An 18,121-nucleotide genomic window follows, 5' to 3' on the forward strand; every position below is an offset into this window, starting at 1 on the left:
CGAAGGCCATAATTGCAAAAATCCTAAATTACTGAGAAAGAGATGCAATCCTCCATCCGGCCCGCAAAAAGAAAGAACCAAGAATGGGCTCTCAGACTATCCACATCTTCCCAGAAATTCCCAATCGCAGTACAAGCGAAACGTCGCAAATTCACAGGGGTGAAAAAGATGCTCAGAGAACGGAAGAGTCAGTATGCTATGCTATTCCCAGCAAGATTGAAATTACAATTCCGGGCAAACTATACTTTTTTACTGTCCCGAATGAAGCTGTCAAATTCAACGAGGCACAAATCCCACAAACTAATCCAGCAGTAGTCCCAGCGGAATAAGATGACTGACTGACTCTCCTCACTTCACATGTTACGTTCTGCTTCAATGACACTCCTTGGAATATGTGCAGATTGTACTCTACAAGGGCAATCCACCTGGTTACTAGTTTCAGAGATGGGGCATGCGCCCCGGCCAGCCGCCAAGGCTGTACGGTAACAGTACTTCCACTAGCAGTTGCGTGTTGGACATGTTGAAATAAGGTCCCCCTGCCCCCAGTTGGCTCAATGGCGTTTGTAAGGGAAGCAAAGGGGGGGGGGGGGGGGAGTTACACTGCTGGGTTGGGGGGGGCAGTGGGAGGGCAGAAAGTTAATGGATTTCCATCTGTAACAGGAAGTACTGTGAGCGCCAGTTGCATTATACAGAGGAGATGTTGGGCACAAAGTATTGAAGCACTGGCGGACGGATGCTGTATAGTATGGGATACACCCATCAAGCACATAAATAACAATACGGTACATATAACAAGATACAACCTCACACTTAACAGATGTTGCAACAGGTTAAAATACTGAGCTGGAACGTCCGGGGGATGGGAAACTTCACCAAGTCCCGCAAAATAATTTCCTAAGTGCAAACACAGAAAGCTAACATCCTATTTCTGCAAGAGACGCATGCTAAGGAGAGCGCATGTCGCAACATTGCCCCCCACGTGGGGGGGAAACAGATGCTCCATGTCTTATTCCATCCAATCCAGAGGGGACGCCATCATTATCCATAAATCCCTGAAACTAGCCGTGAAACGGACCCATATTGACCCTGAAGGTTGATATATAATAATACACTGCTTCCTTGAAGGGGTAGAGACCATACTACTAAACACATTTTGCCCGAACACAGACTCCCCTGAATTCTTTGTCAATTTAAAGGATACCCTAGCAGGATACTAGGGGATACACCAAATCTGGGATGGGGATATGAACTTAATACTGGATCGCACACTAGACAAGTCCAACAAAGCCCCCCGCCCACAGACTCGCACAGCCCACCAGCTCCTCTCCGTTATGCAAACGATTGACCTCCGACACACATGGTGGACCATTTACCCCACCTCCAGAGAATTCACTTTTTATTCCTCGGTACACGATATGGCTTCCCGAATAGACCTCTTCTTAATTTCTATCTCACTAATTGGGAAACTACTCAAGGTGGATATTAGGCCTTGCACACTCTCCAACCTTTCCTCGGTCCTGTTAAACCTAGAATATAGAGATGCTCCTAAGAGGCGCACGTGGGTATTCAAATCTGAAGCGTTGCGTTATGTAGTGTTCCGAGCCGACATAAAAAATTATAAACACCTTTTTTGCGACAAACACGTCAGATGCCACCTCCCAGGATGCTTGGTGGCAATCCTTTAAGGTGTACTCTCGGGGTATGTCAATATCAAGGGAAGCTGGTGTGGTCAAATGTATCAGGAGGGACCTCGATCAATCTAAAAGCTAACTTAAAAACCTACAACAGTAATACTCCCGAACCTCAGATCCCACTCTATTGGCCCAAATCCACGCTGAACTAGATAGATTTTATGCCCACGCCTCTAGAGAAACACGGTTTTTCACCTATCCAGCTGCCGGCAGGAGATACAGAGAGGAAGATAGGCCTGGTAGAACCTTGGCGAGAGTGGTCCAATCTGAACGCGGCCACAAACAGGTAGACTGCATACTAGACACATAGGGGAACAACAGATGGGTGGACACAGAGGTGGTTGCAGTGTTCAGGGATTTCTACCACAAACTATATACAGCCCCCGCCCACCCCCTGTCCAAAGGAGACCTAGAGAACCCTAAATCCAGGGAAAAACTCAAATTGCGGATCATGATACAGGAGATAGCAGATGTCATCTCTGGGCTTCCGAAAGTAAGGCACCCGGCCCCGACGATCTGAATGCTGAATTCTAACAGGAGTATGTGCCTACACTGTCACCAGTTCTCCTGCAAGTATGGGAAGAGTCCCTATAACACCACATCCTCTCTGAATCCCTGAGAGAAGCAGTGATTACAGTATTACTGAAGCCAGATAAGTATAAGAATGAATGTGGCTCATAAAGGCCCCTCTACCTCATAAATTACGATACCAAAATATATGCAAAGTTACTGGCTAACAGACTCCTCCCATTAATCCCTCACCTGGTACACTTCGACTAGGCTGGAATCGTACCTGGAAGGTCCACTTCACTTAACATTAGACGACTGTTGAAGTTAATCAGCAGATTAGACCCGGACACCCAAGCAGTTGCAGTGACGATTGATGCCCAAAAGGCTTTTGGTATGGTTGCCTGGGACTACATGCACTAGAAGCGATGGGAATAGGCCCCAAGATGCAACAATATATGAAATCATTATACACACAACCTTTGGCCAAGGTCTGGGTTAACTCGCACACATCTTCCCTATTCCAGTTAGAAAGAGGAACCTGACAGGGCTGTCCATTTTCCCCTATCCTCTTCGCTCTGGCCATAGAACCAATGGCGGAATACATTAGAGTAAACCATGGATACCAGGATTTCCATCTGACAGGCCACCCCAAAATCGTATCATTATATGCAGAATGTAATGCTTTTCGTAAAAGACCCTTTAAGTAACCTTACCCCGATCATACAGAACATCACCCAGATTGGCGAGCTCTGAAGATTCACAATCAGTGCTTCCAAATCTGAGATATTTCCTCTCACAGATAACACACCTAACTGTCAGGAGTCATTCTCTCTTCGCTGGGCACCCGACCGAATTATATACCTAGGGGTCACGATTTCAAGATCTCATGACTCGCTACAGCGGGACAACTACACCACATTGAGCACATATGCAGAGACCAAATGGGTTTAATGGCGAACTCTCCCTCTATCCCTTGAAGCCAAACTTTCACTGACCAAAATTATTTTGCTTCCTAAGATGTTGTACGTATACCCCAACATTCTGATCTGGCCTGGGAAAGCATATTTTGCCCAGCTACATGGACAGCTCGCCCAATTCCTCTGGCCCTCTGATGCGGTCCGGAAGAAGTGGGTAGACATGACACAACCATATGAGAAAGGGGGAATCAGCCCCGAATTTATAATACTACTGGATAGCAGCCCAGGCCCAGTTCGCAACATATTGGTACCCAAAAGCATCCCCTCCACCACACATCAAACTTGAGGCATTGGCCGCAGGGGAATCTGACGTTAAAACATTTGTATTAAATCAACACTATTGTGGGGCAGCCCATTCGACCTGATTATATCCACACTACGAGCATGGAGAATGTTACTCTCCCTCACAGGCACTGAAAATCCTTACCATCAGTGGCTACCCCTCTGGAAATTCCCTGAGCTCAAAACGACTTGGGACAAGACAATCCAGTTAAAATGGGGAAAACTAGGCTATAAGAACCTTGCATACATATTGCCTGAGGGGAAATGTATTTCCCCTACCACCTTTAAATCAGGACATGACAACACAAGTGAGAACCAGCTGCAATATTACAGAATTTGTTCGGCCATCTCCTCTAGACGGTCATCCTACCCGAATGAGCCTACAGGAACTGCCAGCCTAGCCTACATAGCCAACTCTGGGGTCTGCAAACATATCCTGTCCACACTATATAAGGTGGTACAGAATTCCCCTGCAACCGAAGCATTAAACACTGGGCTGGGCACGGGGACTTGACTGTGAACTAACAGATGAGCAATGGACCCGAATGTGCAGCCATTCTAAGAAAGTTTCCATTAACTTCAGATTCAAATTCATATAGTTCAACATTTTGAACAGGCTCTAATACACACTGGCAAGACTCGCTAAAATGACACATTCGCAGTCCGTTGGTTGCTCTAGATGCAGTCACGAATTGGCAGACCACCTGCACATGTTCCGGGCGTGCCCTAACCTAGGGGATTTTTGGTCCTGAGTAATAGGAACAATAGTGGAATTAATAGGGTCCTCACTAGAACACGACCCCATGGGCCCACTCTTTGGTATATTGCCAACAATTCACAGTAAAGACCTGCGTACATCTGCTAACACAGTCTGTATGATAGCCAAAAGAACCATCCTCATGCCCTGGAAAGACAAACTCCCCCCAGTCACTAAGGAATGGTTAGCTGCAGTAACCTGGTCCCAAGAATGTGAAGACATGTATATATCTACTTTGCCTCCTAGGTCTAGACCTCGGGACACGTGGATGGGTTTCCACTCCTTCCTAACCAACAAATCTCTAACTTGAATATATATGATACAAGGTTCCATAACCCCACTACGAGCTGTCTGGACAATCTGTTAGGTAGTATGCACTATGAATCAAACCTTGCAAAATGTTAATGTTTGTACTTTGACTGTATTATCGGACATGGTCCCACTATCTGTGCTGCACTGTTCTGCCAGAATTAAATAAAGGTTTAAAAAAACAAAGAACTGAAAATAAGAACAGCTCCAACGAAAATGTTCTCCAAGGTGAAAGCCTTTAGATCCAGAGAGTGGACCCCTTCATCGGGATTCTTAAGGCGGATGGCAATTTTCTCTTTTACTAACAGTTCCTAGGTGTCTCTCCTTGATTCAGGAGGTACCTGTTTAGGCAACAAGTTTTGCAACAGTCTTTCTTTAACAGAAATGTCTCCTTGGTTTAGAAAACACTGCCTTTCATTTATGGAAGCTTTACAAACTAAACTGCCTGGTATACTCCCCCTGCCAGGACCTCTTATGTAATTCAATTGCCTGGTTTCTTTCCCTTGCCAGGACTTCATGCATTTCAATTGCCTAGTGTCTTTTGCTTGCCAGGACCTCTCATATGTTTCACAGTTTCTTTTTATCACCAATATTGTATGTATTGCTCTTGGCTTGGTATATATGTTTGCAGTAAAGTTTGTGCATGTTTTGCCCCACGCATCTGCATTTCAAGCATCCATATAACTAAATGGAGATTGTACTCTTCCTTTTCTGTTTTCAAACAACCTTCTTGCAGTTTTAACAATGGTATAACATTCAAACTGTCGTTGGCGCGGTCGGGTAGTATCACCGGTTTCTCCATTATCTTCGGTCCGGTTTGCGCTTTTGAAGTGTGATGCTTTTACCTGCTTTCCACAATGGAGTGTGCGGACGTCCTTCCAGCTTCCTTCACAGCTCCGTGGTCACACACCTGCTTACCTTCAGGTTCCGGAACGGAGAACGCTGCCTCGTTGAGCTGCCAACCACCCAGGACCTCTCTGGCAGCTTCCAACATCTCCATGACACTCCTATCTCTCGCACAGAGTTTGTCCTTCTGACTTGGTGGCCTTCTCTGCTCTGCCAAACCAGTATGTGATTTCCGCGTTTGTCAGCCTCTGTAAAGGAGCCATCTTCTCCTGCACTGCCACACTCAGTAGTGCGCTTGCCATGTTTAAATGTCCTGCACACAGGTTATTTGGAGAAAAAAAAAATAGACGGCATGTTGTGCTTCAAACTCGTTACCTTGTACAAACTCCTTCGTCCTTTGGCTTAAAGCGCTTTATAATTCCAAATAAAGACAAATACAAATCCTCCATGTCTCAGTACTTTGGTGATTCTGGGAGTTGAGGTCCCTAGGTGCCATTGGAAACATGGTGATTAAATAGTTCTTCTCAGTGATTCTCTATAAAGTACCTCAGAAGAAAAATATGTTTTGTTGGAGCTTTGTGTATTTAGCTCATAGGTTGGTGTTTGACCAGAAAAAATATGAAGAAGAGGTTTCTCTACTTCTACAATGGGGAACAAGAAGCTGACAATAGGTCATTAAGGTGTTGGGTATTAGAGGTTCTTCTTCATGGGAAAGGGGGAAATACCACGTCTCTTCTAATGAAGTCATGACATCTCCCCAGTAGTTGTCTCCTCTCATGTGATCCTCCCTCAAAGCCGCCCCCAGGGTGAGGATCAGGTAGCAGCTGCCGTCGCCTGGCCACATGGGAGGAGATCACTGTCGGGGAATCTGTGAGGACTCCACTGGATTTGTCACAATCCCTACCACTGTAAGAAAACAACAAATGTCCAGGAGAATGGCTCCCTTCTTCTGGATAGATTTCGTAAAGTTCCAAACAGCAAAAATACCAGGAGAATGACTCTCTTCCCCTGGATATGTTTCTTCCACTCTCAAATAACAAAAATCTGGATAATGTTCCCCTTCTCCTGAATACGCGTCTTCTGCTTCCGAACAAGGAGAATTATTCCCTTTGCCTAGACTTCCTTTCTTGCTTTTAATATGCAATCCTCTGATGTTGTTCACCAATATCTTTAAGAAACTGATGTAGTTCCTTTAGGGGACTTTCCCCAGTCTCTCGTTCCTGTTAGGCCTTTCCTCTTTAGCTTTGTGTATTTTAGGAGTGCTGGCCAAAAGACTCTCTTCGGTACCTTTCAAAGTACTTTTCCCATTTCCAACTTCGTGAATGAATCCTTCTTCGTTTTCTCCTTACTCTTAATATTACTTTCTTTCTTCAAGTCAGTAATGAGTATCATATATCTCTGCTTCACACTAACTGTCTTCTATTTGGCCTTTCTTATTCTCCAGCCACTCCCTGGGACAAGTAGGCTGACTCCCAGAGTATTTTTCACTCTTAACTTAATTCTGTATACTGGGATGAGTAGGCCGAGTCCCAGAGTATTTGTTACTCCTGTTAACTTTGGGTCAAGTACTGCGACGAGTATGAAGGTAGCACTCTCGGTTTCCGTGATCCCTCCCGCGTCTCTGGGCATCCCGTTACCTTGTTTCACAGGGTTTGGCATCGCTGGATCTATTCTCAGGAGCGGGACTTCACGTGACGTCCAGACGACTTACTCTCTTGTTCCAGAAGCGTTCTTGCTTCTTTACATGGCTCTGCGGCTTCCAGGCTTCAATGGTCTCGGCAAAGTTGTCAGACCCACTAGTCCACCCCTCCAGGATCACACCACCGTTCTTGCCCGCTTCTTCCTCTGGCCAGCAGCACCTTCTTCCTTCCTCCCGACAGAGGCTTGAACAGTCTTGCAGTGCAGCCACAACTTGACTGGTTTGAAGCTCCTGGGCTTCTTTCCTGTCTGACGCTAAGAGGAGTCCTTCCTCTGTTTTTATTACAGGTTTCTGGATCCTCCCAAGCAGAGGGTCATAGTCTCTCATCTCGGTCTGATGAATTTTCTGCATCCTCCGTTCACACTCATCTTCGTCACAGTACTGGGAGTAATCATTATTACTCTTCCACCATTCCTCGTTTTCATAGTATTCGTGGCGAGTTGTTTTTCAAGAGGAAACTTGAATTCTGTATGACCGTAACACACAGTGGTCTCACTTGGTGGTCTTATCATGGTGTTAGAGAAAGGGGCTTTAGGGATTTCCACTACGGAACAGGCGTCCCTGTCCCTAGGGGATTTTGGGGAGGGAGAGAATCTTTCCCTGTGAGGTCCCACTTACTGCAAACCCTAGGGGGATTATTGCGTAGCGGGCTCACCTCCCTAGCCTCACAAGGAAAGGCTCCCCCCTTGGGGAGAAGTGACTGAATCCTGCGATTCGTCACAGGTTCCTATGTCCAATAGTTCTATGTTGTTGGTGCGGAGTATAGTAGATGATTGTGAGGTCAATGTATCGAAGCTGCTTTACATACTTATACTAGTGGCAAGATGGTGCATTTTCTGATAGTGGGGAAAAAGGGAACACCTCACTATAGATATGCGGCTTGCTAAATGATGGATGATACTGGCGATGGAGACGATCTTTAAAACCATAATAGGGGTTGATGTTAAATTCTGCACAATCTGGGGCCAATTTCTGATATGTGCGCCAGGGGATTGCACACAGTTAAAATGCCCAACTAGGATACAGGTTTTGGTTTTTGCTGAATGATCCTAGGATAAACCGACAGAAGGCTGTATCTAAAATAGGAAGAAAGAGTGTTTGAGGCTCATGAGATAGCATCCCAGCAATTAAGGGGCAATACACTTAGGGATGGTGATGAGGAAGGACGTAAACGTAAGAAAAAAGGGGTGTGTGGGGGTAGAAAATGAAATAAATGAATAGTTACTCACCGTAGTGACTAACATACTCTTAGTTCATAGTCCCCTTTCCTCCATACTGTATGGGCGTCCCTTGTGAGGGACGGGAGCCAGAACCTTTTTCACCAGAAAAATCTTCTTCGCCTTTAAATTTAGTGGCGCGCGGGGTGAGGCCCTGGGAGCATGCGCTTGCTTGACTCCGCCCACTGGCACCGCTCCTCAGTCCCCATTGACACATCTACAATATTCAGCATTGCCTAATGACGCCAGTATTATTAGGTAGGAGGATGGTGGGACGTTTATGGGAAAGGGGACTATGGACTAAGAGTATGTTAGTCACTACAGTGAGCAACTATTAATTACTATTACGTCCCGTCCCCTTTCCTCCATACGGATCTTACGGATGGTGCGGCTGTTGCAGATAGTGCGGATGTTACGGACGTTCCGGATGGTGTGGATGCTACGAATGGCGCGAATGCTGCAGATGTTACGGACGTTACGGATGGTGCGAATGATATGGAATGTGCAGATGGTGTGGATGTTACGGATGGTGCGATGCTACGAAAGGTGCGTAGGCTACGAATGGTGCTGATGTCACGGATGGTGCGGCTGTTACAGATGTTGCGGATGTTACGGAAGGTGCAGACGCTACCGTTGGTGCAGATGTTATGGATGGTGCGGATGTTACGGATGGTGCGGATGTTCTGGATGTTACGGGTGGTGGGATGTTGTGGATGTTACGGGTGGTGCGGACGTTATGGATGCTAAGGATGGTGCGGATGTTACGGACAGAGGAAACACCTGTTCACCATGATGTTGCCATATATCTGTATCCCCTATATTTGCTATCTACCTGTATCCCCATATATAACTGTATCCCATACATACCTGTATCCATCCTTTCGCTATATATCTGTATGTCGCTGTGCACATCCTCACTGTCCTGCTCACGTGCCTGGTCTCAGGCGCTTATACTGATAACCACCATATCACACCTTTACGCCTACTCTCTACTACACACCATCGTTCAACCAGAATACAGCTATACACCTGTTAATTCGGCCTAGCTGTTCACATAGAAACACGACTCCATGATCACCTCATCACCCTAATAAAACACAGCTAGCCGAGCACATTCCGGCTAGCTGTTCGCATAGGCATCCCTCAGGCCTAACGCAGCCAGAATCCAGTCTAGGTGTCCACCCACCAGACTGAACACATGCAACTGATTTCCTCGGCACCACACCTATCGCTAGGAAGCAGCTATCATGCAACAACTACACCAGCTGCACACATATCCGGTGCACCCGCGCACCGTACAACACTCTCTCTCTCTCTCTCTCTCTCTCTCTCTCTCTCTCTACTGAGTTGCACTACGGTTCCCGAGGGCGTTCAACCTACCAGCGCTTTGAGATCATACAAATGATACATAAGGTGCTATACAAATGCCAAGTAACAAACATAATATACTCTATGGGCGATTACAACTGAATGTAGCCCTAGGGTGGAGAGGAGACCCTCCTTAAAACAACAGGTTTCTTAGAACTGCCTGTCCAAACGCTGCATCTGACCTAGAGGGGCGTCCAAATAGTAGTGCTTACAGAAAGCTGAAAGGGTGGCCAACATAGCTGCCCTGCTGATGACCTGCCACGGCACATGCCGCTCAAACGCGATGCCCATGGCCTTTACTCTTCCCGCATGGGCATGAAAGTTAGCTGGCACAGGTTTGTGCTGCCCCTCATAGGCCTCCTTCATGACTGCCACCTATGGAGGCCTTGGAGGCCTGGCAAAAAGGGCCTTGACCCACCAAGAGTGACAAACAAGGCGTCCGACCTGCGGACGGCCTTGGTGTTGTCCAGGTAATATTTCAGCACGCGTCTGACCTCCAGACGGTGCAAGACTCTCTGAGGCTCATCCTTGGGGTCGGCGAAGAAAGTGGGTAAGACAATTTCCTCGTTGAGATGGAAGGAGGAGGTCACCTTGGGTAGGAACGCAGGGTGCATTCGCAGGACGACTTTGTCCTTGTGAAAGGTAGTGTAGGGCTCTGAAGCCACCAGAGCCTGGATCTCGCTGCACGAGCAGGGCTGTCTTTACGGTGACCAGCCTGATGTCCATGGACATCATTGCGTCAAAAGGTTTGTGCGCCAAGACGCCCAACGCAACATTAAGGTACCACACAGGGGGTGGTTTCTTTATAGGCGGGAGAAGCCTGTGGAGGCCCGCCAGATGTTGCTTGACCACGGTGTTGGAGGAGGCGAAGAAGCCCTCCTCCAAATTCCTGTAAGCCACTATGGCTGCCAGATAGGTGCGGCATTTATCAACCTGTACGCCGGGGCGAGGTGTGCAGAAAAGGAGAGCATGCCGTACAAGGTTCACTTAAGAGGGTCGATCTTCCTAGAGTCGGCCCAATGACAGAATCTAGACCATTTACACTTATATTGGCACCTAGTAGCCTTGCCTCTAGCGCCGTGTATGACCTCTAGGTTAGCCTGAGATAGGCTCAAGTGTTTCAGCGTGACCTGCTCAGGGACCATGCTGCAAGGGCTAGTTTGTGAGGAGCAGGGTGGAGTACCCTGCCCCCCTGCTGGGCCAGGAGCTCGTAATTGTCTGCCCTCAGTCTGCCTAGTATGTCCGCTTCCAGGTTGGATTCCCCCGGGAGGTGGACAGCTATGAGGTAGATGTTCTCCAGAGCCTATTCCCACATGCTGACTGCTAGGTTGCCTGGTGGGGTTGTCTGTCTGGATAAGAACTGTCTTGCCCTCGATAAGCGGGACAAAGGCCTTGAGAGACAGCCATTTGGCCTTCAATTTCTAGCTGATTGATGTGGGACTCCTGCCAAGTCCAGACTCCATGGAGCTGTGGTTGTCCAGGCGGCTCCCCAGCCTTCTAGGGAAGAGTCTGTTGTGACTTTTACCTGAGGGGCCGGCTGTCGGAAGTGCTTGCCCTGTCGCAGGTTGCAGTGCGCAGACCACTGCTGGAGGTCTAAGTGGAGAAGGGAGGAATGTTGGCTGGCTCCGCTTGGGAGCCGTTCTCCTGATCCCATTAGGCTGCGAAGTGCAGCTGTAATTTCCTCATCCTGAGCCTCGTGTGGGGTACGACCAACAGGAATGCTGCCATATGACCCCGATAGACGTTGGTACCCCCCAGGCCGAGGTCACTTGCTTGGAGAGGCAGTGAGCTGTGGCTCTCTTGATGGCCGCAATCTTGCCCTCCGAGGGAAAGACTCACGGAGATTGTGTCCCAAATGAGGCCCAAGAAGGTCAGGCTATGCGTGGGCTGCAGCTGAGTCTTCTTGAGATTGATAGTGAAACCCAGGGCGTGGTGTTCATCAGTGTGGAGGCGGTATTGTGAATCGCTTCCGGAGAGGTGGCCCAACGAGCCAGCCGTCCAAGTATGGGTAGACGTGGTGGCTCTGGGCCCTGAGGAGCGCTGCCACTGCATTCATTAACTTGGTAAATACCCTGGGCGCCGAGTTGAGGCCAAAGGGTAGCGCCTTGTATTGGAAATGGCAGCCCATGATCCTGAAGTGTAGTAAGGAACAATGAGGCTGCCAAATAGGGACGTGTAGATAAGCGTCCTTCCGGTCCAGGGAGCACCTCCAGTCTCCCCTGTTCAGTGTTTCCGCAATAAGAGCTGGCTTAACCATCTTGCATTTTTGCAGAGGGAGCGAGAGATTGAGGGTTGAAAGGTCCAACACAATTCTCAGGCCTGCCTGGTTCTTCTTCTGTATGACGAAAATCCTGGAATAGAAGCCCAATCCTTGCTGGGAGGCTGGAATTTTTCCACTGCCTGGCTCTCGACGAGCGACCGGATTTCCGCCAGCAGAGTTGTTGTCCCAATCTGTGGGAGAGATGGGGGGGGAGGGAGGAGGGAGGAGATGAAGGTATCGCTAAGCGGTACCCAATGGAGACTACGGAGAGGATCCAGAGTCCCGAAAAATTCTGGTGCCAAAATTGCATGCGAAAGGCAAGCCTGCCCCCCACCACAGACACGTGGACCCGAAGGGGCGTGTCCTGCCTTCTTTCCCTCTGAGGCTGTTGCGGAGTAGGGGGATTGGAAAGACCCCTTTCCCCCCCACCTTTTGTTGTTTCCTCCGATGCTGACCTGGAGAATGGTCAGGTTGCCTGGACCTCTGTTCTTGGAAGCCCCGGAACCCGCCAAACGCCCACCCCTTGTCAAAGCGTTGCTGCGACTGGGTGTAGGTCTTGGCCATGGCCTTTGTAAGAATAGATAAAGACCTTGTGGTTTGCGAGCTTTTATTTTTATCTAACTCCTCATCCGTGGTGGAGTGGAAGAGGTCACTACCCTCCAATGGAAGGTCCAATATGTATTCCTGGACATCGGGATTAACTTAGTAGCCAGGAGCCAGGCCGTCCTTCTCATGTCCGTGGCAATACAGATGGCCCAGCCAGAGGTATCGATGAGGGCCACGGTGGACTCCATGATGTCCTGCTCTACTATAGCTTGGCTTCTCCTAGGCCAGCCTTGAAGCACTCTTGGCTCTGTGCCGGAAGTTGTGGGAGGAAGTCCGCAATTTCCCACCAGAGCCTTTGGTTAACAGCTGCCAGCATGGCATCCGCGTTGGCTTGACGCAGGTGCAAGGAGGCGTTGGAGTACAGCTTTTTTCCGTACGCCTCCAAGATCTTCTCCTTGCTTAGCAGCGTCAAGGACGAGGTGGCCGAGGACGACTGAGGCTTAGAATAGAGTGGCGCTGCAGTGATCACGGAAGACTGAGGTTGAGGATGCGCCGAAAGCAAGAGTGTATCCCCCTCCATCTACCTATACTTGTCAACTATGTCTTTCTGCATCGGGATCCCCATTTTGGTAGGGGGTCTTACGGTGAGGACTTCTGCCAAGAACCCCTCCTCGAGCTGCTCTACCTCGGCTAAGGAAGGCCCAAATATTCTGCCAAACCTGCAAGGCGTTCATGGAAGGACCTGGCTGAAGATGGCGTGATGGGGTCCTCCTCCTCGTCAATGTCCACCAGAGTGCTCAGAGGGTCCGGAACTGGTGGAAGAGTGCTGCGTGCCATGAGGTGCGGTGTAGAAACCAGAGCCGGTGGCTGCTGCAGAGGCTGGTGTAGAACTGCCTGTACTGTGGGAGGCAGGGAAGCTGGAATCGGCTGGGGCAGCGGTGGTTGCGCTGGGGCCTGTGGCACCAGAGACGAAGCCAGAATCGGCTGGGGCAGCGGTTGTTGCGCTGGGGCCTGTGGAACCGGAGCTGTAGTAGGAATGGCTATGGGTGCCAGTGGGGTGACCTGGGGGAGCATGTCACTGATGGCATCCTGGAGGATGGCCCCCATTTGGAGAGTTTGCAACAGCCCTAGGAACCTTCCGAAGATTGTTTACCTGTCTTCAGAAACTGTAGAGGTGGAAGGTGATATTGACGGAGTGGCTAACGGCTGCTGGGGCCAGGGAACACTCTACATGGGGTGCAGGGGAAACCTGCCCTGTGCCCCTGATAGATAAACTGTAGGTCACGTACCTGGTTGACACCAGTCCCACCTTGTGATTAGTTCCTCCACCCGCTCTGGCAGAGGGGGTATCAGACGCGCGGTCATCTTGTCTAGCGCAGCAGCCATTTTGTCGAGCTGCTTGCCGAGGTTGTGGTGCCTGGCTTGCTGGAACCAGCCCCATCTAAGACACTTGGTGTTGGTACATAAGGCCTATCCCGCACCTCAGGCCGTGACATGGAAGGCGTATTGCCCTCGGCCATGATGCCGGTAATAGGGCGTTGGTCACTCAGCACTGACTCCGGAAGGATCCGGAGACCCCTAGGCCGTGAGGCCAGTAGCTGGACTAGCCTTGGTACGTGTGCCGGTACTAGGGCGTTGCCCCTTGGGAGTAATCCTGGTAAAAGAACCTTGCGATCCCTCAGCACTGACACTGGAAGGATCCAAAAACCCCTCGACCGTGAGCTGGACTAGCCTCGGTACATGTGCCGGTACTACGGTGTTGCCCCTCGGGAGTAATCCTGGTAAAAGAACCTTGCGGACCCTCAGCACTGACAACAGAAGGATCCGGAGACCACTCGGCCTGCCGGCCAGTAGCCGACGTAGCCTCAGTAATCATGCTGGTATGAGAACCTGAGCGGTTACTCCAGTGCAGGTGAGTCCTTGGAAAGGAGTCTCTTCTGCAGGGTGTGCTGGAAAAGAGTGGCCCTGCCTTGGGCCTGGATCGACGAAGTCCTTCAGGTCCTCTGGATGCGATCTCTGGAAGAGCTCCCTCCACCTGGCTAGTCTGTTCTTCAGAGACCTCGAGGAAAGCATGGCACACGCGGTACAAGCTTGCCAGCCGTGGTCTGGGCAATGTAGGCAGAGGGCATGGGAGTCTGAAGTTGGAAAGAGCTAGTCGCAGGATGGACACCTGCTGAACCCTGTACAAGTCTACATGCGCCAAAGAGGAGCGTGGCACCTGAGGACCGAGTACCTGAATGATAAAAAGACAAAAAAAGACAGAAGTATCTGCGCGTGGAATTACATGGCCAAGGCCAAACCCAGGAGTGCTGGTGAATTCGGCCTGTTCCCGTCGACGCGGAAAAGGGGTCTGGGGAGTGGGGCTGGTGGGCTAAGTCAGGCGAGCGCTTGCTCCAAGGGTCGCGCCCCTGAGCGCCTCTAAATTTAAAGAGGAAGATTTTTCTGGTGAAAAGGGTTCTGTCTCCCGTCCCTTGCGAGGGACGCCCATACAGTATGGAGGAAAGGGGACGGGACATAAGAGTAAAATAGAATAATAATATTAGTTGTGGGAGAGAAATAAATATATTTTCTGGTTTCGAATTGTATATTACACTATAATAAGTTTTCTTTGTTCCTTGCTCCCTTTAAAATGTAAGCTGATATACTATATTAATACAAAGTTCACATTCGAAGCATACAAGTAATGGCAGCTCAGGGATTTAAAAAAAGAGGAAGGGAACAGTTATATACCCAACGACCAACATGCGGTTGCAACTTTTTCTCTCTTGAATTGCTCATAATGACTTAGGAGGTTTGAGTGGGAAATAAAAGAATACATGTAATGGATCCAGGGAGGTGGGGAAATGTGGGCCTCGTTGTGCATTGGATTGATTTTGGGCGTAGACATGTATGACTGGGTAAAGTGCTTTAAATTGTAACACATTTTGATGCTGTTTATGATATGATATGGCATTTATAACGTGCCTATACACAAGTATTTCAAGGCGCGGCGAGGCAGGGTTGGGGGGAACAAGGGGAGACAGACAACGATCCTACTAGGCCAGGTGTCAGTCAGATCGCGAAAGTGCAAGGGTAAATCATAGTAAAATTCAATTTGAGAAAAAATAAACATTGTAGGCATCCCCAGAATTGAACTTAATGTTTTGATTTCTTTTGAAATATATGTAATACTTATTGAAAATAAGGTCATAAGAGACCATTAGAATATTGAATATAGTTATGGTCAAATGCAAATTTGAGTACGCATAAGACACACTCATTTATGTTTGCAATCCTGCAAGCACCTGTTCCCTACATTGGTTTAAGCATGTAAAGGAACGGATTAAAACGTAAAAACATTTTTTTTTAAATCAATCAACATTTGTGAAAATCCAACCTGTACAAATTGGGGAAGCAGGGAGTTTGTAAAAAAGACAAAAAAAAGAAAAAAAGAAAAAAAAAAGCCTATTGGCTATGGGATTCTTGAAATAGATCTGGAAAAATGGAATAGTACATTGGCAACACACATTATGAAAATAACTGGCACTGAGCCACCCTATGTATGCACTTTTTACATGAAAATGTGCCTAGGTGAACTTTCTTTGGCAAGGTGTACACAAATAAGGTATCCTTCTTTTAGCAGTAAGTGTCTGTTTTGTTCATAGATCAAAGAGCCATTCCATGTGTTCTGCATGTGCCCTCTCCTTTCCAGTCTCCTGTACAATGCCTTACAAGTTATCCCTAGTAGTAGCCTTTCCTCTTCGGAGCCCTCACCTTGGTGTTGCGTAACCTGCGGCTCCCCTGAGTTTCAAGATCGGCAGTCTGCAGACAGAGGTCCACGTGCCCCTTGTACTGCCGCATTGGCACTAGCTCCTTGCACACGTAGCACTTTTCACACTTGCCCAGGCTTGGGAACTGCGGGCTGAGAGTGCTCTCGAACAAGGATTTCCTCCTATGGGGCAAGAGTATCAAGTGTTAAGAACATCATACTTGTCCCCAATATAAAAAGCACGGTTTGCATTGTGTGTGCGACATTCTGGAACAAAACTAGACTGGATTGCGGCTCTGGAATAAAACAAATCTCTCCTCATTCAATGTCTGACACTCAGATTTTAGGCCACGCTCAACCTCCAGATTAGGAAACTTCTCATCTTTAACTGGCCACTGCCATAATCCGAAGCCTCCACACCCATGTTCCCTTCAAGAATGCTCCAAGGAACCTTTGCAGAACACAGAATTTAAAAACCTGACACATTCAACACAATACAAAGTCAAAGCAGGAACCCCTCCACACAAGAATTAAATATGAGGATGTCATTATGTAAGCATAGAGCTACAATGTATTATTTAACTAATTTAGCTGCCCTCTTTACTCATGAGAATTGAATGTGTTGATATTGTCCTGAATATGTTCTGAATGAATGTCAGGTGTTCAAATAACTACAAACAAGCATTGGCAAAGCCAACAGTTTGGGCTTGTTGGTAGGCATGGGAAAGGCACTTGCCAGTCACTGCTGTAGGGGTATTAACTGGCCATGGATGGTAGCAGGTACAAAATGGTGCAATTACCTGGGCATCTAATAGCAGTGCCTGGCAAATGCCTAAGACTTGTACACAAGCCAAAACTGTTGGCTTTGCCAATACTTTTTTAACAGGATTTCAGTGAAGGACACTCATAGTGCTTATAAAATCGAGTGGCTGAAGGCAAACCTGGTTAAGACAATCGTATTACACCAGTAGCAGGTTTACAGCTCAAAATAAGTCATTACCTATCGGAACAATGCTTTGAAAAAACATTGGCAGGCTCTTCGAGTGAAAGGTTTGATGGTAAAGCTCGATTAAAGCGAGCTCAGAGTTCCCATGAGGAGGTGTTTTGGGTGGGGAGGAGCAGGAACTAGATGGAATGGCCATAGGGATTAGCATGGCCATGGGAAGTCAAAGGGTGGGCAAATAACCAAAGCACACCTACAAGCTGTGTGTCCCTTCTCATATGCCATTTCAACCTTCATCTACTATAATGCGATAGTGTTGGCGTGTAGGTGTTGCACGCACCACCTAATCGCCCAAACTAAAAAGGAGTGAAGAAATAAATGGGAGATGTCATAAAAAACGTAGTATATATGCTGTGTGACCCTTTTCAACGATGCTTCCTTTTTTGGTGTGCTGCTTGCCTTTTCCATAACGTCATGCCTCCCTACCCTGTAGTGTGAGATGTTACTTCACTGCACCGGGAAACCTACGCAATGTGAGGCATTTTGTATGTAAGGTCTGTAATCCCACCCAGGCATGCGATTTTTACCTGCAATGTGACCACTAGCACATGCAGTGTTGCTTGCCTTGTTCTGTTACTCTGCACAAATCACTCACTGAAATCATTGTGTGGTTTGCAAATTGCTTGTTATTTTGTTTGGAAATCCTAGAGCTTTCGTGCACAATCTGCTTCTTGCCTGTGGTGTGAAACCATCAGGTATCTTATACTTACTTTCCAGTCTCAATGGAGGAAAGAAGATCTCCCATATCCAGAGGTGTACTTTTCACACCCCTTTGCCGTCGAGTGACCACTACAGAAAAACAAAGAGTACAGTTAAACACATTGCCACTCTTCAGAGGCTCTGCCCAGATGGGCACGAGTGGTTTAAAGCGGGTAATGTGCAGGATTAGGTGAAGTGTCAGCAGAGTA

General features: G+C 48.1%; 1 protein-coding gene across 2 annotated transcripts in view; it reads right to left on the reverse strand.

Moving 5' to 3' along the window:
- Positions 1-18,121, reverse strand: part of UIMC1 (ubiquitin interaction motif containing 1) — an 814,141-nt gene that overhangs the window by 126,654 nt on the left and 669,366 nt on the right. For both annotated transcript variants that reach the window (XM_069651488.1, XM_069651487.1), the window contains 2 exons: positions 17,924-18,002; positions 16,216-16,393 (listed from right to left, as the gene is read on the reverse strand). In XM_069651488.1, the coding sequence (XP_069507589.1) occupies positions 16,216-16,393; positions 17,924-18,002 (257 nt within the window). The remainder of the gene's footprint in view (positions 1-16,215; positions 16,394-17,923; positions 18,003-18,121) is intronic.

Source organism: Ambystoma mexicanum, chromosome 3p (assembly GCF_040938575.1).
Source record: "Ambystoma mexicanum isolate Mex_15411 chromosome 3p, UKY_AmexF1_1, whole genome shotgun sequence".
NCBI classification, from domain to species: Eukaryota; Metazoa; Chordata; class Amphibia; order Caudata; family Ambystomatidae; genus Ambystoma; species Ambystoma mexicanum.